The 24,323-nt window shown below is 45.5% G+C and overlaps 8 protein-coding genes across 8 annotated transcripts; 6 read left to right on the top strand and 2 right to left on the bottom strand.

The window, feature by feature from the left end:
• Positions 1–760: 760 nt before the first annotated feature.
• FOMMEDRAFT_32955 (uncharacterized protein) lies at positions 761–1,363 on the bottom strand (the record flags this gene model as incomplete). The annotated part of the gene is made up of 1 exon (XM_007266824.1): positions 761–1,363. A coding segment is annotated over one exon (603 nt), but the record flags the coding sequence as incomplete, so codon positions are not given.
• A 765-nt stretch (positions 1,364–2,128) lies between these two features.
• Positions 2,129–5,576, top strand: FOMMEDRAFT_156548 (S-adenosyl-L-methionine-dependent methyltransferase; the record flags this gene model as incomplete). Its single annotated transcript, XM_007266823.1, has 15 exons — positions 2,129–2,241; positions 2,754–2,894; positions 2,950–3,055; positions 3,109–3,265; positions 3,316–3,536; positions 3,592–3,825; positions 3,881–3,933; positions 3,985–4,075; positions 4,126–4,197; positions 4,255–4,371; positions 4,421–4,446; positions 4,500–5,028; positions 5,083–5,210; positions 5,265–5,444; positions 5,492–5,576. The coding sequence occupies 15 exons, from the start codon at positions 2,129–2,131 to the stop codon at positions 5,574–5,576; spliced, it is 2,253 nt and encodes a 750-aa protein (XP_007266885.1).
• Positions 5,577–6,337: 761 nt separating this feature from the next.
• FOMMEDRAFT_156547 (uncharacterized protein) lies at positions 6,338–8,642 on the top strand (the record flags this gene model as incomplete). Its single annotated transcript, XM_007266822.1, has 11 exons — positions 6,338–6,510; positions 6,616–6,702; positions 6,767–6,950; positions 7,016–7,078; positions 7,139–7,206; positions 7,274–7,329; positions 7,382–7,514; positions 7,575–7,642; positions 7,697–7,734; positions 7,787–7,969; positions 8,481–8,642. 11 exons carry the CDS (start codon positions 6,338–6,340, stop codon positions 8,640–8,642), a joined length of 1,215 nt encoding a protein of 404 aa, XP_007266884.1.
• A 466-nt stretch (positions 8,643–9,108) lies between these two features.
• Positions 9,109–10,478, top strand: FOMMEDRAFT_156546 (uncharacterized protein; the record flags this gene model as incomplete). Its single annotated transcript, XM_007266821.1, has 10 exons — positions 9,109–9,131; positions 9,202–9,241; positions 9,296–9,409; positions 9,463–9,516; positions 9,577–9,644; positions 9,697–9,752; positions 9,807–9,939; positions 10,000–10,067; positions 10,126–10,163; positions 10,215–10,478. The coding sequence occupies 10 exons, from the start codon at positions 9,109–9,111 to the stop codon at positions 10,476–10,478; spliced, it is 858 nt and encodes a 285-aa protein (XP_007266883.1).
• Positions 10,479–11,166: 688 nt separating this feature from the next.
• Positions 11,167–14,008, top strand: FOMMEDRAFT_123385 (kinase-like protein). The gene is made up of 7 exons (XM_007266820.1): positions 11,167–11,622; positions 11,678–11,864; positions 11,923–12,067; positions 12,120–12,287; positions 12,372–12,537; positions 12,598–13,557; positions 13,613–14,008. Exons 1-7 carry the CDS (start codon positions 11,215–11,217, stop codon positions 13,775–13,777), a joined length of 2,199 nt encoding a protein of 732 aa, XP_007266882.1. The 5' UTR covers positions 11,167–11,214; the 3' UTR covers positions 13,778–14,008.
• Positions 14,009–16,010: 2,002 nt separating this feature from the next.
• Positions 16,011–17,332, bottom strand: FOMMEDRAFT_108316 (acetolactate synthase; the record flags this gene model as incomplete). The annotated part of the gene is made up of 4 exons (XM_007266819.1): positions 16,011–16,214; positions 16,269–16,737; positions 16,795–16,990; positions 17,055–17,332. The coding sequence occupies 4 exons, from the start codon at positions 17,330–17,332 to the stop codon at positions 16,117–16,119; spliced, it is 1,041 nt and encodes a 346-aa protein (XP_007266881.1). The 3' UTR covers positions 16,011–16,116.
• Positions 17,333–17,521: 189 nt separating this feature from the next.
• FOMMEDRAFT_168209 (MFS general substrate transporter) lies at positions 17,522–20,763 on the top strand. The gene is made up of 16 exons (XM_007266818.1): positions 17,522–17,939; positions 18,007–18,472; positions 18,524–18,610; positions 18,662–18,843; positions 18,903–18,991; positions 19,051–19,064; positions 19,117–19,154; positions 19,207–19,323; positions 19,382–19,386; positions 19,435–19,686; positions 19,742–19,813; positions 19,865–20,173; positions 20,229–20,235; positions 20,288–20,457; positions 20,511–20,577; positions 20,639–20,763. Exons 2-16 carry the CDS (start codon positions 18,316–18,318, stop codon positions 20,660–20,662), a joined length of 1,590 nt encoding a protein of 529 aa, XP_007266880.1. The 5' UTR covers positions 17,522–17,939; positions 18,007–18,315; the 3' UTR covers positions 20,663–20,763.
• Positions 20,764–21,955: 1,192 nt separating this feature from the next.
• FOMMEDRAFT_156542 (uncharacterized protein) lies at positions 21,956–23,319 on the top strand (the record flags this gene model as incomplete). Its single annotated transcript, XM_007266817.1, has 9 exons — positions 21,956–22,041; positions 22,092–22,101; positions 22,161–22,178; positions 22,233–22,258; positions 22,694–22,709; positions 22,762–22,862; positions 22,924–23,011; positions 23,068–23,125; positions 23,183–23,319. 9 exons carry the CDS (start codon positions 21,956–21,958, stop codon positions 23,317–23,319), a joined length of 540 nt encoding a protein of 179 aa, XP_007266879.1.
• Positions 23,320–24,323: the final 1,004 nt, after the last annotated feature.

The following is a 24,323-nucleotide window of genomic DNA, read 5'->3' as shown; positions in this document are numbered from 1 at the left end:
TATAACATACAACTACAGGAACCAAGAGAAACACTCTGTGAAACCAAATTGAAAAGATATTCAAAAAAAAAAAGATGCAAACGTGGCAAATATGGTATGCACACAATTACGAATTCTTCAACCAAGACAACCATGAAAGAATGTAAATAGAGGAGTCAGCAAGTCTACAAGCTACAGCTGGCCAGAGAGCATCACGAAAGCTGTTGAGGCTCGAATTTATGTGCTCTAAAGGTGTTTCTAGATCGGAACACTAGAAATCTGCAGGAAACGGATACAGGTCCAGAATTAAAGGTCAACAATGGGGGGTGTAGTAAACAAGATTGAAAGACTGGAGTCGCTTCAAGACAATGACAATGGTGTAGAGAGACCTGGAATTCTGATAGTCACAACAGAATGTGAGGATTAGAAAGACGGGTAGTTACGGGTTTTAAATGCATAGCATACCGTAACAAAACGTAAGGTCGTGAGGATGAATATCGGTCAAGACACCACTATTATTCAGAAGGAATTCATAAGCTGAGATATGTTCAATGCCATGACTAGATGCATCAATCATATTACGAGAATCTTACTCTAGCAACGTGGATGGAGATGCGCTGCGTTCTTCTAGCGTTGCGAAGACGTTGAGCCAGTCGCTGCGGGCCCTATTAATCCAAGAGCACTGGCATTAGCGAACCTGATAAAAATTTCACACTGATATCATGGCTAATCGCACCTGTACTTTCAATAAAATGGTATTGGAGACACCCCTGATTCGGGATCTTCGAATGATACCTTTCACAGAGGATACGAACCATGATGTATGCATGACAAATGCACACGCCAAGAGACACGCGGGGGCGAAGCTTCCCCCAACCGTCTCGTTCCTTCCTCGTGGAAGAAGTGTCTCGATCAAGAGCGATGCGTGTAATGCGATTCGGGTTGTAAAGAATATGAAGGCGTAGACAATGTCGTTTCGTAATCTGGGCCAGAGAAAAGAAGATGCCAAAAAACATGTGGGTATCTCCATGGCTAGGCAGAGACAGAAGACATGTGCCCAGCCGCGGAAGGTTATGTATGGCATGAGGATTGCGTATATGATGTGGTGACCCCATCCGATTACAGGAGAAAGTTGTCGAGGATAGTCGATAGAACCCATTATGAGGTCAGAGAATAGAAATCCTTGGAATGAACCGCACATAGCCTGGGAGATCCATGGTCTATGATGAACGGCAGCAGTCTCCCCTCCTGATACGACAAAGTCCCACAAGAACGGTAGACTTCCTAAGGACATCACCGCGCTGGACAAGAACGTTACAATCCACGATTTCCGTTTCTCTTCTGCAAATCGAGGCGTCATGTACGAATACCACGCGCAAGATATAAGTACTGTGCACAACGATGAAGCAAAAAACATGGCGGAAAGATATCTAACGAGGACAGGCGACATACAAGTCGAGGTAGAATGTCGAACAGATAGCACCTTGAGTGGGTCGCACCGAGATATCCATTTTCAGATAAAGGTGCTTTTGAACGAGGACACTATCTCGATGGAGGGGCTTCTGTCTGCCACATTCCGACTGGGCCGTGAGTCAAACCTACAAGGGGGAGGTTGAGGCACGTTATCGCAGGTCAATGCATTGCTAGCGAAGCACGAGCCGGTGGAGCCGGTACAAGAAACGTGCGCTTATGTGACTTCGGCTTTCCCAGAGTGCGCTACTTTATGAACGTTTACTAGAGGGAGCCAAATTCCCGCCTTGAAATTCTCGAGGTTAAGCGAGCGAATCGGCGGGTCTAAAGGCACAGTACGCAATGGATGGTAGATACCAGCCCGAGGATCGTGCGGGATGATTCTGCCATTTTTCTGAGTAGCCCGACGGCAGGTAACCATGATCAGTGCATATTATTTATTTGACTTCAATAAGTCCTTACGGGAAGTTCACTTGAATGTTTATCACGGAAGTTATGTTGTGTTCCGTAGAAAGTTTGACGCGACTACCTTTGCCCCCAATAAGGACAGACGGATCACGCGCACGTGCGCTGGTCTGTGTTGTTGGCTCCGACCACGTTACCGCACCTACACTTCTCTGGATAAACACCCACACACGTGTGGACACCACCATCATCTAGACAGAGCAATCTACTACCCATGAAGTATGTCGAAGTACGTTCATGGGACGAGCATACAAAATACCGACGATATTATGCAGCATTGAAACTTGAAAGCTGCATTGAGAATCTCAAGGTTGTCTTCTTCACACGGTGAGTTTCTCTCTATTTTTGCGCAACCTTACTTACCTGTGTATTATAGTCACGTTTCTATGATAGCACTTAGACCTGAATAGTTGGTGATGATCACCACGTAGAAAAATGTGTCAAGAACCGTTCCGATTCAGCCGAAACATAGAAAGTTGTGCATCTTAGGTTGCACAAGAACATGGAAAACTTTAGGATCCCCGCAAATAGCTGGGTCTGGCGGGTTCATCCATTCCTACACCTGCATTTTTGGCGCACGTTTGTAAGATGGCATTATGAATGCATTAACACCGTCAAGTTCTGGGCAATTTTCTCCACATTCCGCGGATGGCTCATGCCCTTTGGGTAAAGTGCGATCTCGAGATGCTTCAAAGAGTGTGTATATTTCTTTCTCAAGAAAATTGTCGTTTGTTGACCCATCGCCCGCTCCCCAGGTGCGCCTGATACTTAGGTGTTTTAGCTCTGGTTGGTCTGCGTAACAAGATCTGGATATTGCGACGCTTATTCAATTTGCACAGGTTCGGTATGCAGTCAGCTTTGAACAAATCCGAGGTGTTTTCACAGCCGACAGCCGTAAACTCTGACACTCCGGAGCATGTTACAATTGATTTATCGCTGTTTCGTGCATTACTCTTGCTGGTCGTTATATGCATTTTATAGTGTGTCCGGTTTACTTTCAAAAACCTATCACGCATTAACTATCGTATTTTGCAGTCCTCTGAGACGGTCGTCATTTAATCTCCAAAAGAGACTTCGTTTCGTATGGCATGCTTGCATCGCATTGAATGGCGGCCGAGAACATCATGAACGAATCGACAAAGTAAGTTTTAACTGCTGTGAGTTATATGTCTCTGAAACGGGGCTGTGGCATAGTTCTACAAGGGCCAGGCGGACATATACGATGACACAAGGAAGAATCTCTTGAGGGGAAGGAGAACCATGCTCCGCCTTTCTGCGGCCCATCTTCTGGACAGCCGTAAATCCTCCGCTAAAAGGCCGTTCATCTGGATTGACATCGGCGGTGGCACGGGTAAACAACATTATCCAATGCCAATACCTAGACTAAATACAAAATATTAGGATTCAATATCGAGGTAATGAACGAATTCATAAGCATTGATTCCTTCGATGCCGTGTATCTCGTCGATATATGCGAGCCTCTGCTTGAGATTGCTAGGAAGCGGATCGCAGCGCACGGCTGGAAAAATGTCCATGTCCTCCACCAGGATGCGGCTTCTTTCGTTGTGCCAGAGGAGGAAGCATCAGCTAGTCTTATTACATTTAGCTATTCTTTGTCTATGGTAAGTGTTTGCGATCCTGTTAAATGTCACGCAAATTCTGATTACGCCATCAAAGATTCCAATCTTCTATACCGTTTTGGACAGAGTTGCCTGCCTCCTTTCGCCTGAGAATGGACTACTTTCGGTAGTCGACTTCTATACTTCGGGAAGCTCCCATCAGCCTTCCCCCACGGATGTTGACAGAGCATGTAACTGGCTATCACGATGGTTCTGGCAAATTTGGTTTGATTTCGATGATGTCATACTGGGTCCTCAACGTAGAGAATACTTGGAACATAAGTTCGAGACTGTAAGGTTTTCCCGTGTTCTGCGTGTAGCTAGAAGCTGATCAGAAGTTTAACCAGTTCAAAGTCTATAACGGCCGAAATGAGGTTCTGCGACCTCTGCCTATCCACATGTGAGTTTGCATTGCTCTCCGTAAGAGCGCTTTGTTTAGCAAGATTATCAGCCCGTATTACATCTGGCTTGGTTGTTCAAGACATGTTGTCCCACTAGATATCAAGCAGCGAGGCCCATCTGAGTCACTATTCTGCAATGCAGTATGGAATATCGTTCTTTCTTTATTCAATAATATTTACATGTCTCATAGCCGTGTCGAGTTCCGTATAAGCCTTCACCTATCCATGAAGAAATCAACACGTTCTTGTATTCATTTACTTGGGTAAGAATAACTTCGATTTTGTCTAGTCCTGTCTTACGAACTAATGTGCTGCGTTAGGAGGATCCATTCAAAGATATGCAATATCTGGAGGCGAGCGCGAGTGATTCACTTCTTGTCATCACGTCCGCAGGCGACAACGCACTCCATTATGCGCTTAAGGCTAACTTACAGACTGTTGGTATCTGTGATGCTATCGACGTATCTCGTCTAATTCGTTTTATAGATACATTGCGTCGACATGAATCCTTGGTGAGCACCGGGCAATCACTGAATGACTGCATCATATTAACGTTCGCATTCAGCCAAGGTCACCTTCTCGAGTTGAAGATTGCCGCGCTTAAGGCACTTCCGTTTGAGTCTTTCTACAAGATGTTTGGGTTAGGGTACATTGAATCGTTCGATCAGATCCTTGATTTGCAGTTGTCTCCCTTACTCTCCGCCCCGTGCTACCAGTTCTGGAAGGCAAACTCGCGAATGTTCGCGCCGTCTTCATCACTTTACATGTACGGGTATTCGGGATTTGCTCTACGCTTGGTTAGAGCACTTTTTAGGCTTGCTGGACGCCGCAAGGATGTGTTGCGCATGTGCAGCACAACCTCGATTGAGGAGCAGAACAAGATCTGGCATGAGCGTGTCCGACCTGTCATACTAAACTCACTGACCTTGCGTCTCTTAAACAATCCGGTGTTCTGTTGGCGTGCACTCGGTGTCCCACGAAACCAGCGAAACATGTTGTTGACCGAGGGAACAGCGTTTGAATATATCAGAGATACTCTAGATCCGGTAGCAACGTCGGAGCTTTTCAGTGACGGGGCCTATCATTATCTACTAGTACGTCTTCTTCATCAAGGTGTCAAGATATATTGATCAAGAATCGTGATGCAGACACTGCTGGGAAGTTATACCCCGACTTCGTGTCCTTCGTACCTCACACGAGAAGGTTTCGACACCCTGAAAGCTAACGACTGCGAGACCGTGCATCCGATCAAAATCCACACAGAGACAATCTCGGGGTTCGTTGTGTATACTTTGATTGCGCGCGATGACTGAATGCCGTTTCGTTTCAGGTGTTTGGAGAGCATGACACCATCATCACTTACCAGAGCGATTCTGATGGACCACCTGGACTGGTTTGCTGAAGAGAGTAAAGAAGTTACTGAGGAAATCGACCTTTTATATAAAGTCCTTAAGCCCGGAGGATTCATTCTCCTGCGTTCAGCTGCCAGAGTCCCGTGGTATATTAAGAGGTAGGTGACCCCTCTTCCAGAATGCGATTTTACTTGACTTTCTGCAGGTTCTCCTCGGTTGGTTTTGAGACAAGATGTTTGAACGTCCGTCGGCCCGGTAGTAAAGTAGCGCTTGATCGGGTCAATATGTAGGTTTTTCGTTCCTACCGCTGTGAATGACCTGAGATGACCCGTTGTTCTAGGTATGCTTCATTTTGGAAGGTCAAGAAGTGAGGATAGGCACATTAGAGAGTGACGCATAAGGTTTGAGCGATGTAAGATATACCCGGAAGCAACGATTCCCATGAAGAGTAGTTCGCCTTTCCCTGGTGATCGAAGTTAGATCTATGACTTGATATTCAATACCGCCTTTGATGTACGTCTGATTCTCTTTCAAGTCTTTGTTCTAGAAATATAAAAAACTATACACGTGAACGTTCGACGCTACAAGACTGCTCATCGATCCCGGTGGCTAGGTGATACCGAGCATCACTTCAGCCGCCTGCACGCTATGCTCAATGCTGGTTCCAACGTGCGTTTCAGAAACTGATCATCGGCAGGCTAAGACGAGCCTTTTATTACCCATCGTTATACCATCATCGGGATCCAAGATCCTGATGATGTGGCTTTGCTCGGGCGCGTGTGATAAGGCCAAGTGATTGTAGTTACACCGTCCAGCTATCGCCTTCTCAACCCTCGTCGTCTGGCTTTACGACCTTGTATGCACTTGAAGTGCCTTCTTGTTTGAAAGAAATCGAAATCGGGCTCTCTATAAGCTAAAGAGCCATCCATTTGCTTTGTTTCTTGGTACTTGCCCATCGCTTTCCCTTCTTGTCGCTCGCTGCTTCTTATTCTGTTCTGTTTCGTTCTTCTACTTACAATAATCTTGGCCTAGTGCCAGCATTTTTACCACAATGGCTGGTTCCACGCTCGTTGGACTTTTCTTCGCTATTCTAATTATCGGCGGTCACATCGGGATACCGCTTATTCTTCTCACCATCTCCCTGTGCAAGAAACTACAAAGGCATCCCTTGCTCCTCGGGTTTCTTACCAGCTGGGTATTATATACGACATCGTTCTGTCTCTTGTACGTCTTTTGCCTCGTCCATTTTTTCCCTCTATCTCACGAGATTTTCATTTTCATTTTGATGCATTGATGCTATCCGGCGAAAAAATTAACTTCGTGATGAAGGCTGTATACCGGACATCAATATGATGACGAAAAGCCTTTGGCATTGTGCATCACACAATTGTCGATGGTGTATGGTTCAGCGATATCGTACGTTCTCCGTACTCATAATAATGGTCGAAAGAAATTCAATATTCAATACCTGATCGCGCAGGACTCCACTTTCCGGGCTTGCGCTTATCTCCAATGTATGTACGATTACGTCATTACGAGACTTTGAGGGTGGGACTTACACTGAAGTTAGATTTGGCTTGGGACTAGTCAAATCGGGAGAAGTAATAGTATCCCAACAGACGATCCTAAGGAAGAGTTGGATGAAAGGCATGAACTTGGCCAAAGTATGTGGATAACAAAGACGGTGAAGATTCCTGGCTTTTTCATCTGTGAATTTTGTCGTAATTAGAGCTTTCAGTTGCTTATTATTCCGTATGCGGCATTCGTGCTCGTCGCAGTGTTCTTTGCGATTGTGAGTGTACAGCCTCTGGTACATATATTCTCCACCCTAATGATAATTTTTACGAGCTAGGAGGTAAGCCAAGAGCAGTCTTCCATCGATAGGTCGCAGAATTCCCTGTACTGCGCCAGATCCAATGAGTATGTGCTATTTCGCCCCCTTTTCTGATAAAATCTAGGAAGTTCACCAGCTATTCTCACCTTGTAGACAAGGGGTTCCATACATTTCAACGATAATTATACTTGCTTGTGTCGTTTTCGAAAGTGGGTGAACCATTACGCATATGAGACATCCCACTGAATGCTTCTCGGGTAGTCCTGATAATCTGGAAACTGGTCAAACTCAGGAGGAAATTCGAAGTGTCGAAAGACAAGCTCAAAGCCGATATGTCTGTTCGGCTCTTCATCCGTACCGGTATTTTCACGATTTATGGTGGTCTATCATTGTTGTGCGTATAAATCTATCGGATTATACATCTTAGAAACGGCGTTGACAGTCGTTGTGACAGGGCTGCAGTCCAATTTTGGTTTGAATCGAGATCCAATTTCATGTTCGCTCACATTATCCAGGCGTCAAGTGAGTCGTGATACCAGGACATCCTATGTAACAGTACTCATGCAGGACATACAGTGCCGTTTGCAGCATTTCTGATTTTCGGAACACAGAAGGTGCGTTCAGTTAATGGGTCGATGTATGCACCTAGCTGAGCTAGAGCACTAGGATTTACTTACAGCCTGGGGAATCCTTCCACTGGCGCTTTGCAACAGGTTGCTAGGTTTGGGCAAGAAATCGCCGCCTCCACGTCTGGACGAAGATGAATTTCCTCAGGCACCCCGCAACAGCCAAGACATCAGGAAGCCTTCGCCAGTCGTAATGAAGGAATCCCAGAAACCGCTCGTCCTAGTAAGCCTGTCTGTGTCGTCAGCCACGAGCGTCTCGAGCGATTCTAGTTACTCTGCCATCAGTATCTCCAGTGCTCGGCAATAGCTACTTATGACAATGACGATTGAAGGCTGTATTAATGCTAATATGAGAACCGAGATGACCCCGTTGTTCTAGGTAAGCTTCGTTTTAGAAGGTCAGGCAGCAGGAAGACGCGTAAGGTTTGGAGGACTTTGTGAAGTATACCCGCAAGTGGCGACTCGCAGCGAAGAGAAGTTTGCCTTTTGCTTAGTGATTGAGACTGGAACTGGAACCTTGTTGTGCGCCATTCTTTACGCACTAGAAATATAAATAACTATGTCAGTGAGTGATCGCCGCTACAACTGCTCATCAATCCAGGGCCCACACAGGTCTCACAGGACATCATTTTACAGTCCGCATGCTAGGCTCAATGCTGGTACCAACGTGTGTGTGCGGCGCATCTCGGAAAATGATCGTCGGGAGGCCAAGATGAATCTTTTGTTGACCAAAGCCGGATGATAATCAAGGTCCTGATGAAGTGGTTTTGCTCAGTCGTGTGCCGCGCTTTCCAGCTATTGACCCCTCAACCCTCGTCGTCTGGGTTCACGACCTTGTATGCATTCGAAGTGCCTTATTGTTCAAATACATTGAGGTCGGGTTCTCTACGAGCTAAAGAGCGATCCGCTTGCTTTGTTTCTCGGTTCTTACTCACCTGGTTGTACTCGCTGTCCGTTCTAGTCGCTCGTTGCAAGTTGTTCGATTCTACTTCGTTCTTCTACACACGACAATCTTGGCCTAGTGCAGGTAATTTTATCGTAATGGCTGATTCCACGTTCGTTGGACTGTTCTTCGCTATTCTGATTACTGGCGGCCATATCGGAATGCCCATCATTCTTATTACCGTTGCCCTGTGCAAGAGAGTACAAAGGCATCCTTTACTCCTCGGATTTCTTACCAGCTGAATATTATACACAACATCATTTTGTCTCTTGTACGTCATTTTTTGTATTTCTTTGGCATTCACGGGTTTTTGATGCTTTGATTTTATACGACGAAAATCAAATCTGTGATGAAGGTTGTATACTGGGCATCAATATGATCAAGAAAAGCCTTTAGCATTGTGCATTACACAATTATCGATGGTGTATGGATCGGCAATATCGTACGTTCCCCATATTCATAACATAATAATGATCGAAAGAGACTCAGGATTCAACTCACTGGTCATGCAGAACTCCGCTTTCCGGGCTTGCACTCGTCTTCAATGTACTTGTGTGCATGATCATTACGAGTCTTTAAGAGTGTTGTTGCTTACACTGAAGGTAGATTTGGCTTGGGACTAGTCAACTCCGGAGAAGTAATAGTATCCCATTGGATGATCCCAGAGAAGAATTGGTTGACAGGCCAGGACTTGGGCAAAGTATGGGGATAACAAAGATGGTGAAGATTCTTCGCTTTTCAACTGTGGATTTTGTTTAAATTCAAGCTTGCAGTTACTGGTTCTTCCGTATGTGGCATTCGTGCTGGCTGCATTATTCTTCGCGATTGTGGGTGTGCATTTCCGTGCATGCATACAGTTCATTCTTACGATAATTTGGATATTCAAGAAAGCAAGCCAAGGTCAGTTGTCCATAGACAGATCGCAGGATGCTCTGTACTGCAGTGTCAAAAACGAGTATGCATTACTTCACTCTTTAAACCGGGAAGTTTACTGGCTTATCCCTTAGACACGGAGTTCCATACATATCAACAGTGATTATACTTGCATGTGTTATCTTCGAAAGTGAGTGTACTATTATGCACAAATGACACCTTCACCGACTCATGTTCGGGATAGTCTTGATAATCGTAAGACTGGTCAAACTCCGGAGGAAATTCAAAGTTTCGAAAGACAAGCTAGGAACTGATAAATTCATTCGGCTCTTCATCCGTACTAGCGTATTTACAGTCTGTGCTGGCTTATCACTGCTGTACGTTTAGGATCCATCGCTACTCGTATTTTAAGACAGCGCTGACTGCCATTGTGACAGCGCTGCAGCTCAGTTTTGGTTTGAACCGAGATCTGACTTCATGTATGCTCACATTATCCAAGCATCTCGTAAGTCGTACTACCAGGACATCTCAATTGAGAGCGCTCATAAGAGATGTTTACGCAGTACCATTTGCAGCATTTCTGATTTTCGGAACACAGAAGGTAAGTTCAGTTAACGAGGCGATGTATGCACCTAGCTGAACCAGAGCACAGGATTTACTTACAGTCTGGGGAATCATTCCACTCTGGAACGGGCTGTTAGACTTGAGAAAGAAATCGTCGCCTCCATGTCTCGACGGAAATGAAATTTCTCAGGCACCGGACGACAGCCAAGATATCAGAAAGCCTTTGGTGCGCACAGGGGAATCCCAGACCCAGAAACCGCTGGCTCTCGTAATCCAGTCTGTACCATCAGCCACGGGCGTCTCGAACGGTTCCGGTTGCTCTACCATCAGTATTTCCGGCCCTCGCAGATAGATATTTATGACAAGTGAAGGCTGTACAGATGTTAAACTGCATAATGCTGATGCCAGTGATGATCCAATCTCTTTGGAACTCAGATACCCAGACGCTCGAATAGTGGTGCGGTCAATGCGGAAGAGTATCCTGCCTTGGAAATATGATAATTTCAGGCTAAAGAAAGTAGTACCAGAAATGTAGACATGTAGATATGTGTGTGAAGGCGAGCGCCGAGTACGGTCACCGGACCATATGAAACCAGAGGAAGCAGATCGTTAAATTGAGGAACAGCCTCCTGAACCCGGCCTGTCTGGCAGATTCGCCGAGAGCCCGCAGTGCAAAGAAGGGTAATTGCGGGTATAGATTAAGAATTAAAAGTCTGCGAACGGAGGTAAACGACATCATAGTGACGACTGCTCGCGGATCTTCGCGAAGTAGACGGACAATTGCATTAATAGAGAGCATTTTTGCGACCCTTAGCTGGCTCTAGAGACACTGCAGAAGCGATGACGTGAAGGCGATCAACTGTGGGTGTGCGTTGGGCCCTCAAACAAAGAGAAGGAGGCAGTGAAACTGAAAGAGATGGTTGAGGCCAAGCGTCAAGCTGAGGCGGACGCGCGTCGGAGCTGGATCCACGTGGTTGTCTAGACTCTTAGACTCTTGTGAGTTGGCTTTGGCTCATACACTACCACACCCGTTTCCCCACAAGCACGTCCTCCTCCGTCTCCGCCATCACGCAGCATCGGTCGTCGGTATGCTGCACATCGAGGTCACTGATCCCTCCCCAGAGCCTCCCCCGGCACCGACGCTGTCCGACCTCAGTAGGAACGCATCTGTCATTTCCTCATCTTCCAGCTCCAGTTCGACAAGCTCCTTGGTTCTCAACACTCCTCGTCCTCGACCAGTTCGCACTTTTTCTTCGCCTAGGTCGCTCAGCCGCGACGCGCCACCGACGCCGCGCTCCACACGACCGCCTGCCTATCTTGCGAAGGAACTGGGACTCATTGACGACAATGATAGTTATGCTGATTTGAAGAAGCGTGCTCAGTCTCGATCCAAGTCCAGGGCCCGTACAAAGTCTCGAAATAGCTCTGCTGGCTTCAAGCTAGACGTGAATGACTTCGAATTTGGCGAAATTTTGGGCGAAGGATCTTACTCCACCGTACGCATTAGAACACTCCTGCGCAGTTAATTTTTTTTCTCACACTTAGTCGCAGGTTGTCCATGCAATCTATTCTCCAACAGAGCAGGAATATGCTATTAAAATACTCGACAAAGGTCATCTAAAGCGAGTCAACAAGACGCAGACTGCTATCGCGGAGAAGAACACGCTGGTTCGCTTAGGTTCTGGCCACCCTGGCATCGTGAGGTTGCATTGGGCTTTCCATGATGAGTGGAGCTTATGTACGTGTTTGATGCGTCTTGCGCACGGCTCGGATCTTAACCTGGCGGTTCCCCGCAGATTTCGTCCTTGACCTTGCCAAGAATGGCGAGCTACAGAGCCGAATATCAAGGCTCGGTTCTTTGTCGCTTCCTTGCGCCCGCTATTATGCTGCTCAGCTCGTTGATGCAGTAGCATATATGCACTCTAAGGGCGTTATACACCGGTATGATACTTAGTCTCTTTTCGTTAAACTTACCTTCTTACTCCCTTATCAGTGATCTGAAGCCGGAAAACTTGTTGCTGGACGACCATATGCGGTTGAAAATAACAGATTTCGGGACTGGCAAACTACTTGACGATGGGTCAGAACGTGCGGGCACGTTCGTCGGAACAGCTCAATATGTCTCTCCAGAATTATTAACAACTAATAATACTTCGAAAGCGTGAGTGAATTTTATTTGTCGCAGTGGAGCGGGACCCCACCGCGCGAAGCACGAACTGTTTGCTCATTGTTGTCTTTCTTGCAGTTCCGACATCTGGGCTGTTGGATGCATTATCTTCCAAATGATCGCAGGCAGATTCCCGTTCTCCGCTTTATCAGAGTATTTAATGTGGCAAAAAGTCAAGAGCTTGGACTATACCTTCCCGGATGGCTTCGATGAAGTGGCGAAGGATGTAGTTCAGAAACTGCTGGTGAGGAAGAATGTTGGCATCTTGTTTTTATTCTAAAATGCTAACAAATATTCTTGTCAGGTCATTGACCCCACTCAACGTCTTGGAGCTGGTGAACCTGGAACACCGTATGATATAGATGCACTACGTCGCCACCCTTTCTTTAAAGACGTCAATTGGGATACTCTCTGGTCTGGTCCTGCACCAGCTATGGAAGCTGGTTTGGTGAAGAAAAAGCATCCTCTCTCCGAACAGAGTTATGACGTCGGTGTTGCATGGGAACAACTTGTTGGGAATATAGGCGACGTCGACGAGGCAAACTTACCGTGGGTTGAAGACGATAGCGAGTTTTCTTCTGAGAATGGCACTGTAAATGGTTACCCGTTTGCCGGTGGCGGCGGCGAGATAGGTCCTCTTGACATAGTGCCTCCACCTACCAACCCAGGTCAAAATTCTGCTCCCGTGGACCAAGCGGAACAGCGTGGTCGAATTGGCCTTCCAGGCAGCCAACAGGTTTCTCAACCCATTTGTATACCGCCTCGTGATGTCGCTCGAAGTTCAATTGTCTCTTCAGGATCTGGGACGAGCTCATCCGAAGGATCACCAGTTGGACGTCTCAACGCGTCCATGGGCGCGATATCACTATCTCCCGAGCAAGACCGTGGGCGCGATCGTGCAACTACACCAATCCAGCTAACGACTACCCCAGACGCGCACTGGGATATTCTTCTCCATGAAGGGGAGAAGCTTGTTTTCCACGGACCTATTGAACTAAAGAGCCGAACACGTAGACTAACGGCGACTCTATTACCGATCCCCGTCACTCAGAATAGACCGAAAATGCGGCATCTCTTGCTGACAACTCAACGATTGTTATGTGTCAAGGTGAAGCATGGCCGTAAGGTATCTGTGAAACTCGAGGCATTATTGCGTTCCCCTTCAGCCGGGAGAGAAGGCAGGGAAGAAAGGCGAGAGAAGGACACCCGACCTGTGATAACTAGCGTTATCGCGAAAGGTCAGAGAGCCTTTGTCGTCTTGACGGTACGTTTTCCACCACTATGTGTCCTTAGAGTCTCCCTAAAGGTTCTTCTACCAGACCGGCAAGCCTCAGCAATATGCCGCGGAGTCACCGGTGGTTCAACGGTGGATAGAGGAAATTAGCAAGTTCATTAAACCAGAAAGTGCTAATCAGGCTTCCTCACCTGTCAATTCACCAAGACCCGCCCCGCCCATACCAAATGGACAGCCGTCACGACATTAACGGAATATTGAGCAACCACAAACCTCCTGCGCTTACAATTCTCCGATATCTTACACCCATTCGTTTTCGGTATACTGCATTTATTCACAAGTTCCCTTTTTTTGCCTCGCACAGACAATTTGTATCGACTTTGTTCATCGTCATATACTCGTACTTGGGGCTTTCGTTTTTACACTATTCGTCTTAGCTTGCATCGACTCATCGACCCAGTTATGGATTACTCATCGCAACACATCTTATTATGTATTCTTTTTTCATCGCTTTAACCATTATAGTATTGTAGGAGCCATTCCATTCGCAGAAATGTCCAGATACAAAGGCATAATATGTAGCATGTATACGTGTATAGCGTACGTAAATTGAATTGCTATCTTGTCAAGTGGTCAATATGACTTGTGATGGCAGAATTCATGTAGACCGGACCAAACGATACTGGCCGAGCACTCAAGAGCATGTCGTACTTGTGCAATCTTGAGCAGCCGTTGATAGGCATACACAGCGATAAAGAAACAGCTATGCGCCGCAATGCATCACGGCTTTGAAGGCGGTGCAGTGTTGCATACACAGAGGCGTAAGCTTCTAACTTCGGTACGAATCCGAGTAAGTACATAGTAATATTCCTCGACATGACTTACTTATGAGTCAGACGCATGAAAGGTTGATGTAAGTATGAGTAAATCGATAATCAGTAGTGATGTAACTTGTGTGTGGTAAACAAATGTGTTGTCGGAAGGGTTCGAAGACCTTTGAATAAGTGCCTCTTCCGGCGATTGCCATCCCACTCGATCCAATATGGTAGGCACAGCTAAAAACGGCGAATAGAAAACTGGAAGCCCATTTGCATCCTACGCGCTATCAGTGTGTCAGCGTTGTCGCGTCGAGAAGAAACGTCAGCTTATAGTGTGATAGGAACGGATATGAATATAGCCTCAGGGGAATTATTTCATGGCATACTGGAGACAGGGACAAAAAGGGTGCGGGATTTGAAGTTAAAATGCTCTCCTGTTGTGGCTCGCTCACCTTCTTGTTATGCTCAGCGGAACCCGATCTTTGTAAGATATTCTGCATTATGTAAGGTGTGTAAGTGTAATACAAAAACAATTCAAGATGCGTCCACCTTAGCCATCATAACTTCCGCTCATCCTGTTTATCTCATGTCTTTCAACGCTCCTTACTCTTTACATTTGCAATTCTCGAATCCATCTTGTTAAATGAGCCACGGGTGCAATCGTCGACTTGTTGGTACGTGGAAGGACAGCTGAGTATACGATTATGAAAGATGGCTAGAAGGAACCATTGATAAACTAACGTCGTAGGCGCCAATTGCATGCTGAGCTAAGAAGGCTATCGTGAGTTGAGTCCAAAGGTGTGTGTGGATGGGCGATTGATATTCACAAGCAATGCAGGATACATACACAACAATGATTGTAAGACCTTGCAAGTACTAAAGCTCTTATGTGTGAACGTTTCTGACTGGGACCTTATGCTCGAAACTGTCTCTTCATACGTATGTGGACTGACAGCTGAGTTAGAGCAAGTGATTATGAAAGAGTGCTAGAAGGATCCTAACGTTGCAGGCGCTAATTGCATGCCGAACTAAGAGCTATTGTGGCTTGAACCAGCACGACAAGCCAGCAGACTTGGGCTCAAAAGAACTGCAATATTCTCAACTCCCCTGCAAACAAGATAGTGCAAGTTCAATATGATTGTTTAGCAGTACTAATTCACAGCATTCCTTCAGACCACCCGTGCTTGCAAGGTGTTGTCAAAGATATCTGTCGTGAACTGTATGATGGCGTTGTCTTTACACATTAAAAATCAAGATGAGTCATAATAATCAGAAGATTCCCACTGTTCTTTAGAATGTTGCCTGAGTCCATCATGGACAGAACTTGACGAACCATAAATCGAGTAGAGTAACATGCTGACAGACTAGATGCAGGTTGACAAAGTGGGACAAGCATACTTGAGATGGAACAACTGCATTCCGTGAGTTTTCTCGGCACCCAACCTGGAATTATGGCAGACCATAACCAATAACACGACAAGGAAAAACATGACTTGATGCTTGACAGCAGCGTATAGCGAACGTCAGTGCAAAGTATTCTTTGAAGTACTCGGCAAAATGTTTCCTAGTTGTGCAACTGATTCTGAATAAGTCCACAGTCTTCGGTGTCTTGGCGTCTCGTAACAAGTGTGTTGCACGGGAATCACAACCAATATATAATGAATCCGAGGACCTCCATCCAATTAACACCGTCATATGCAGGAAGTGCTGATAACTGCAGAAATAATCAAGGACAAAGAGAACGTTATATGATACGTAGATAAGAATGTCTTTAACCGGGTGGCAACAAGCTGGCATCGACCGCACTAGCTTCATCCGACTCGTCTCTGACCTGCGATGCGATAGGTGTCCGAGGCATGACCATTGTACCTGATAAAACCCGTTAGCTCACGACGAACGATACAATCCCATTTTAAATATTACCTGTGCGAGCCGACTCAATAATACCGAACGGCTTGAGAAGGGCGAGGAAAGCCTCTACACGAGCCGTTTTCCCGCTCATTTCAACAATCACGCTATTTTCACTGACGTCAACGATACGTGCGCTGAATTGCTCCGCGAGGACATTGATGGAATGAAGGTGTTGGTGTTTGAGACGGAGTGCTTCAGCTGCAGTCAGCGGAGGTGGGCTACTCGCACCAGCGCTTGTGCTGTGCTCAAAGTTCTCCGCAAGTGCGACCTCCTGCTCGAAAGTCAGAGATCGATCCTCGAGAGCGGCGTCCGGATCAGGGGCAGGTTGCGCGAATGCTTGACCTTGACGCGGGTCGTGAGTGGGTCCACCGACGAGTTGAGCCTCGAGATAATCTGGGCCGAGGATTGATACTTTTACAAGCAGAAGTTCACGAGAAATGCAGCGCGTGTTTGTATAATCCAGAACAGCCCATACCGGCACCTGGATCAAATATGAGCCATGAAAAGAATTATAGTAGGACGGTACAACATTACTCACGAGATCTTCGAGCTGTCTTCGAGCCTGCTCAACAACACCGTCTTGCCCGTTCAGTACGATACACATCCGACTGAGATCACGGATCTCGGTCGAACATACGACCAACGAGTCGATATTGAACCCGCGAGCAGCTAAAATACCAGATACGCGCGATAATACACCCGGTTCATTTTGCACGAGACAGTTGAGTACGTGTCTGCGAAGCAGAAGCAAAACTCGTCAAATAAACAGACAATATATTTCCGAATCGAGTCACTTACTTTTTGAAAGGTTGCAGGCTCGGAGGAGGTGTGTTGTAAAGGATATTCGTTACGGCCTCTTCAGCTGACCTCAATCGAGGGATATCTGTAGCAGGAAGCGGGGCAGGCCGGGAGTGAGTATACTTGTAGGTGAGTGCCGAAGTCGAGTCTTCGATTGGCGGAGGTGGTTTTGGAATTTTTTCTTCGAGGCGGAGTGCTGTTGAACTGAAGGAACGTAAACGATAAGATCTAATTGAACATGCTGCAGGTCGAAGCCGAGTAGTTAGCCTTGTCGCCATTGCGCTTTTGCACCGCTACTGCTACCCTCAGACATGTAAGACCGAGTCAACTGTCTGCTGTCAACAACAAAAATTCTGCAATCGTGGGAATGTGTCGCGTGACCTTGTGGCTCTTGCTGCTGCAAAATTAAATTCATTATCGTCTCCTCCTTTTGGCTACGTGGATTGCAATCGTTACGGAACCAGAGAGCTAACCAATTCTCATCTGCTGTCATGATGGTCTTTGCCTTGAGCCCGGGTAAAAGAAGCGTTATCCAAATGGGATTGCGCATACCTTTGTTTGCTCTGCTTTTCACGCGGTTTCGCTTAAGACTATGTCAAATATTTTGCCACCGATGGCCGTCAATCACAGCGTGGACAATGCATCAGAACGTCCTCCAACCAAGCCCTGCGAATATCTGTTGCGGTTATCGCGAACCCCGCATGAGCGTCGTCGCTTCGTCATTGAGCTTCTAATGCCCCGCTGACCCTTAGAACGCGCTTTCTGTCACCAGGCTCGCTCGTTGATTGTACGGCTATGAGTTTGTATTGCCGCGCAGCGGCATGACGGCACGGGTACTGATAAGTATGTGAAAAAGATTTAATCCAGCTAACGGTATTGCAGGAGGTGAAGGCATAACGTCTCCTAAGTTTCTCTAATTTTCCCTTGCTCATGCTCGACACGTTGTCCTTAGAACCGCGGTACGGTTGGATAGTACTTCAATGCGATGCTGTGCGTCGGACCTTAGCAAGGGAGACAGGGTATACGTCACCCCGATTCAAATTTGAGGGTACAAATTTCGGCCATTATTTCTCCGTCCGTCCATCCGTCCGCCCGTCCGAACATATTGATTGTAGCACATCAAAGCACATGATCAGGACCGGGACAGAAACGATCAATTTGCGTCAAATTTTTGTGGAGCAGCATTTCACATCGTGTTTATATTAACCTTGGCGTGCCCATTGTTTATGGTTGTTCTCAAGCCGTCCCATTTTCTTCCCTCATGTCGGCTTCAGACGTTCACCAAGGCCCTATCAAGGTAGACGTCGAAAAACATTCCGGCGACGCTAGCTCTGTAGTAGACTCTATACTTGCAGATGATGTCGTCGAAAATCGTGGAGACGGTGTCAGCACCGCATACGAACGGAAGAGTCATCTGAGTATGTTGACATTTTCTGGTATCTTGACCATTGCTTACGAGCACCCTGTAGTTAATCAGTGCCTTCAGCACGAAATTGGCTTTGGCCGCTATCAGAAAGAGTTGTTTATTTTGTCGGGATTCGGTTGGCTGGCAGATAGTAGGATTTACTCTTCCATGTGTTTTGACTCTGCCTCATGCTCGGTTGCAGATTTATGGCTTCAAGGTGTAGCCGTAGTCTTGCCCCAAGTGCTAACAGACTTGAATCCCCCCAGGGTGGAATACGTGACACTTTCACTCTATGTGGGACTAATTATTGGCGCGACAACGTGGGGCAGCCTTGCGGACGTGATTGGTCGAAAGATTTCATGGCAGATTACTCTCTTTATATGCGTGAGTTATCCTCTGTGTCCATCTCTCTTCGGTACCTTTATTTATTTATGCTATCTCAGGGCGTGTTTGGTATCGCCGCGGGAAGTGCTCCCAATTTCGTCGCGCTTTGTTCGCTTATAGCATGTGTCGGTTTCGGTGTTGGTGGAAAGTACGTTTACTTCTCGTACTAGCGATGCTGAGGTCTAATTCTTGCGGTTCCTTCTTTAGCTTACCCGTGGATGGTGTGTTTACCTGCTATCTCGCGTAAACTATGTGTGTATTGAAATTCCTCAGGTGCATTATTCCTAGAGCACATTCCTCAGTCTCACCAGGTTCGTGTCTCATGTTTCTTTATTGCGACCTGTCATTAACGCCGGAATACAGTGGCTCTTGACCTTCCTATCTGCTTTCTGGTCCGTTGGCCAGCTAATTGGGTCCCTTATTGTCTGGGTATTTATCGCCAATTATCCAGTGGACAAGAGTTGGAGATATTCGCTGTATGTTTTGATTATCCTGTCCCTTCCTTTTCACCCTTCTGAAGTTTTATTTACGTAGTTATACTATGTAAGTGCAATGTTGGCAAAATTTACATGTGCTTATTATTTCGATCAGGGGATGTTTGACATTTGCAATGTTCTTCTGTCGTTACATCATCTTCGAACTCCAGGAGTCCTCCAAGTTTTTGGTCGCAACCGGTCAAGACGAAGAAGCGATTAAAGTTCTGCAATACATTGCTAAGCGCAATGGTAGGACTATTTCACTGACAACAGAGAAGCTATTGGCTGTCTCGGGTGGTTCTACTAGACAAGTGAGGGATACATCTGTCTGGTCCTCATTCAAGAGATCGTTCTCCCAGTTCTCACTGTTAGTGAATGAAAATTGACTGATGCATTACTTCCCGTTAACTAACTTGCTTTAGCTCACACGTTCAACCGCTGTTCTCAACAAAGAGACTTGGCATCAATTCATCACTGACTATTCTGATCTGGGGGTAATTTAATTCATATTTATACGTGCGCCGTGCGCTAACTAATAACTTCAGGATTATTGGGCTTGCTTATCCACTCTTTAACGGTTTCTTACCGCTTTATCTATCAGATCGCCTACCTTCCGGTTCGACGAATCAAACGTATCGTGATTACAGTATTACATCAGTCTGCGGTATCCCAGGATCAGTTATCGCATGTATTCTTGTCGATTGGACGCGAAGCTCAGGCAAGATAGCGATTGGCGGCCGAAAGATGGCGCTTGCAGTCTCCACAGCTCTTACAGGTCTATTCCTATTCTTGTTTACGACGGCTAAGGGCGAGGCATCGAATCTTGGATATTCATGCGCATCTACTTTAACACAGTGAGTTACTATTTTCTTCTCCGCAGATTTTGCGCTGATGTGTATTTCAAATTAGGAATGCGGTAAATATGCACTATTAGCTCGCCAAGTCGAAGTCTAACGAAAGAGCTTCAGATGTATGGTGTATTGTATGCTTACACTCCCGAAGTTTTCCCTGCTCCCCATCGAGGAACAGGTGATGCTCTTTGCTCTGCCTTTAATCGCATAACAGGTATCTTGGCACCGGTTATTAAAATTACCACCACAAACCGAGATGGTAGCGCTTCGAGCATCGGACCAAATGCGTAAGAACCGTAATTGTCGGGTTCTTGGTCATCATTCTAACATACCCCATCAGTCCTGTGTTTGTTTCTGCGGCGCTGTTCATGGTCTCAGCATTCCTTACCCTCCTGTTGCCAATTGAGGTGATATTTTCCCTCTCCGCTTATATGCATAAACTTAAACATTATATGTTCGCTTGTGTAGACCGCCGGCAAGGCCGCCCTTTAGGACGAAGTAGTAACTCTTGTCGTATTACAGTCGCAAACCTGTTGACACAGGAGTGAGCAGGCTTCTCTTCTTGTTGCACTATGTTGTTATTTTATATCGCCTTGTGCGCTACGCGCAGCAGTGTAGTCTTCGTTCACTTCTCTCATGTATCATTTGTACGAGAAAGAACAAGGAAGAATTTCAAAGGCCATGGAACTATTTTCAACAGAACCTGTACCACCAATCACCAGTCGCCCTGCTATTATTCGTCGATGATTCATGACTTAACTCAACAACCATACTATCCTTTTACTTTTATGCTGGGACTGGGATCCGCATTTTCCACCTTTCTGCTAGGGAGCTCCCAGCCAAGACCGTCTTTCTACGTTATGAATTTGTGACTTCGAAGCTGTGCTGATCATCAAAGCGTTTGACCTAATCTATCAACTGAAGGTATCTCTACTGAAGGCAGACATTGACAACTGTGCAAATCCAGGAAGATCCGTGCAGGTAGCGACATTGATATAACTTGAGCACACAGCTCAGCCGCAATTTACCCAATGTCTCGTTTCGGAAAACTCGGTGTTGAAGCTTTTCTTGGACGGTTTCTGGTCGTCTGAAGGCCTAGGCATCCATCTGATTATCATCTCTTCAAGGTGATGGTAACTGAAACTTTTGAAGATAGGTTCTAGATGCGCTTCCTTTGAGTAACCATCTGTTGGAATAGCTTTTGCCATCATTGTTCAATTCATTCTGCGGGGCACGTTACACACTATCGTTGTTCCGATCCGGCAAATCAGCAAAAGATGTTATACATGAATTGTGACTAGACAAGATTTATGGAAACAAGGATGCTGCTTGATGCTTGTTGCGTTGTGGTCTCCACGTTCCGGTCTATTAGTATTCTTATCAATGGCCTTTTAATTGGAACACGTACGACACTGCAGTTTGCTTCTGTTAACGCCCCTGTCCTCTTCCACGCTTGCACACCTTCCGGGCCTCTTTAAAGCTACAAATTCCGGACACTGCTGGAATGTCTGGGCTGGGTCAAGCATATCTGAATAAGACACTTGGTGCCGTCTTTTTGGGTGGAGTGGCATCTGCTGTGTTTGTCCTGTCGTCTTCTCCTGATCATGATTTGCTCATCATATCTTAAAGGCTCTTTGGACTGACTGCAGTGCAGTCATATATTTACTTAAAAGACGCTAAACATGATTTGTTGGTGCAGAGGATAGCTGTGAGTCTTTTTTTTGTGTGTGATGCTCCTGCTTTAAAAAGAATGTATAGGTCATAGTTGTAATGTTTTTAAATGCCATGCATCTGGCACTCACTGTTCACGCTCTATTTTACTACCTGATCGCAAACTATGGCAATCCATTTGCTCTACTATCCCCAATATGGTGGGTATTCTGTACTACAAAGACAACAGGGATGTGCTAATGTAATTTAGGAGTCTTATCGTATGTTGCTCCTGTACCTTTAGTGTTAGTAATTCTCACCGATTGCACAAACGACACAGTGCCTTGTGATAGTAACAGTGAGTCCTTCTCAGAATCTGTGACATTGCATGTACTGATTTCTGCCTGCACAGACAACGATTTACGCAATCATTACTGCGTGAGTTAAGTGAACCTTAGCCAAAAAGAAGAAAGATCTGACAAGTAAATGTCTTTTTATCTTCAGCCTTTATTGCTGGAGAATTTGGATCGGTCAGTAGAGTTTACTATTCTGCCACGCTTCCAAACCTTACACAAGATTAGTCAGTAATAGGAAATGGTATCTGATTGTACCTCCTGTAGGTCCAAATCACTTCTGTATATACATATGCATAAGACTGATTCATTTCATAAATGTTTCCACAGGTAACCTTCGGTCTTGCAAGCATAGGTAAGTAAAACATACTATATCCATTATGTTTTTAAAGACGCAGGTTTGTGTCTAAAAGCAATTAGTTACACAATTGCTATCAAAACGTATGCTTCATTAACGGATTACTCCCTGCCTGATAAATGCTGACATATGTTCAAGTTTTGAACTCAAGACCTTTACCAGGGTTCATGCAATCTCTGTGGGTTCCCTGTCATCAAATGTAATTTCACTTCACTGAGTCGCAATTGTAGTGGATGTTATATGTTGCCTACGGAAGTGCTGTGGCTTGTGACATATGTATCGTTGCCGTATTATGCTATTACCTGCAAAAGAAGAGGTCCTCGTTTACAGAGTTCGTCTTTTTTACATTCTTCTTAGTTATGGACACCCACTTATCCCCCTTTAATTCTCAGAATGGAAAACATTATTGGGACGCTCTTGCTGTTCTGCATTGCTACGGGGGCAATGGCTTGCATGCTGCACATATGCAACCTTCTCATTGTAAGTGGCAACATCCATGATCAACCATTTACGACTGAGTCTCATCCGCTGTACAGTATGCAATAATGAGCGGAAATTTCGTGTATATTGGAATTTACGAGGTAACGCCCGGATGTGCGTATTTACAAAGCCACTGTTCCTTTCACCTTGTATTAACCTGATAGCCTTAAGTTTATACGAATGCGCTGCTCGGTACCCTGAATGCGCGCGACAGTCTCCGCTTGAAGAAGTCAAAGGTACTGCAGCTGGAATCTGATGTGACTTTAGCACTTTCGCAACACGTTCACTCCCAATCCACATGTCCTTGAGCTACACATGTATAATTCAATTGATCATTGGCTCAATTCCATGTTCCAGGCCTCAAAGTTTAAGTTCTCTTTCATACATCAAACTATTTATACGTTAATTCACATGTGTACTCCTTGTATGGATACTTTCTTCGTTCTGAACATTACATGAAATTGCTGTTTGGAACAGCCTGTGTTCCCCTCTGTAGCGCCGCCTACCCCAAAATTAGCATCCTGTAGGGATATTATGTGCTTCTATACACATACACATCAAGGCAAAGCTATGAGAATAAATGTTAATTTATCTTTCAGTATCAGTACATGAGCAGCACAGTGGCACACTGCCGGCTTCTCCATGATACGAATGCACACACTGCACCTTAATCGAGTTTACTTTATAGTGCCCAATTCCTGGAGGGACAGAACCCCAATCTTGTTCCGAGTCGACGCTTACTAGCATTCAATTCCTCTGCGTTCCAACTGCAAATACAAACAATGTCTAATTGACCAAAGAAATCAGTAAGAAGTTACAATTTAATGTTTGTCTGATTCCTGCTCTCAGTATTATATCCTTAATTAACATAACTGTCTCATTTCTCAACAATGAATGCAGATTGCCCTCTCGTTTAGAAAGCTTTGCTAAAATTGCTTGCAGAAGAAACATGTGGTCCATTGCATATGTTTGAGACAATTGTGTGAGCCATGCTAATATTCTTTCCCCCTTGGTAGTGTGATAAAGGTAAACAAAGATAAATTTAATTTAAAAAAATGGCAAGCACACGAATTATGGAAAGAATGGGTCAAGCTGCCACATATAATAGTATTTCAATGACAGTGTGTAGTATACGATTTTCTAGAGAGTGAGATCAACAACTTAAAAAATTGACATAGTATTAATCAATGCTGAACAGACCAATCTACATAAGATGCATGTACCGACATCCAAAGCAAATCAAGCAAAGTCTACATGTGAGTCTGACACATTTTCGAATGATGACCAACTCGAATCAATTCCGAGTCGCATC

This window comes from Fomitiporia mediterranea (genome assembly GCF_000271605.1).
Source record: "Fomitiporia mediterranea MF3/22 unplaced genomic scaffold FOMMEscaffold_6, whole genome shotgun sequence".
NCBI lineage: Eukaryota > Fungi > Basidiomycota > Agaricomycetes > Hymenochaetales > Hymenochaetaceae > Fomitiporia > Fomitiporia mediterranea.
The sequence above is the reverse complement of the archived record's forward strand: the minus strand, read 5'-3'. Positions and strand labels throughout refer to the sequence as shown.

Coding starts and splice junctions, on each gene's coding strand:
- FOMMEDRAFT_168209 (XM_007266818.1), top strand. CDS start 18,316: ATGTCGGCTTCAGACGTTCACCAAGGCCCTATCAAGGTAGACGTCGAA. Junction 19,155..19,206: donor ACATTCCTCAGTCTCACCAG/GTTCGTGTCTCA, acceptor GCCGGAATACAG/TGGCTCTTGACCTTCCTATC. Junction 20,458..20,510: donor TCGAGCATCGGACCAAATGC/GTAAGAACCGTA, acceptor ATACCCCATCAG/TCCTGTGTTTGTTTCTGCGG.
- FOMMEDRAFT_123385 (XM_007266820.1), top strand. CDS start 11,215: ATGCTGCACATCGAGGTCACTGATCCCTCCCCAGAGCCTCCCCCGGCA. Junction 11,623..11,677: donor GCGAAGGATCTTACTCCACC/GTACGCATTAGA, acceptor ACTTAGTCGCAG/GTTGTCCATGCAATCTATTC. Junction 12,538..12,597: donor ATGTAGTTCAGAAACTGCTG/GTGAGGAAGAAT, acceptor TATTCTTGTCAG/GTCATTGACCCCACTCAACG.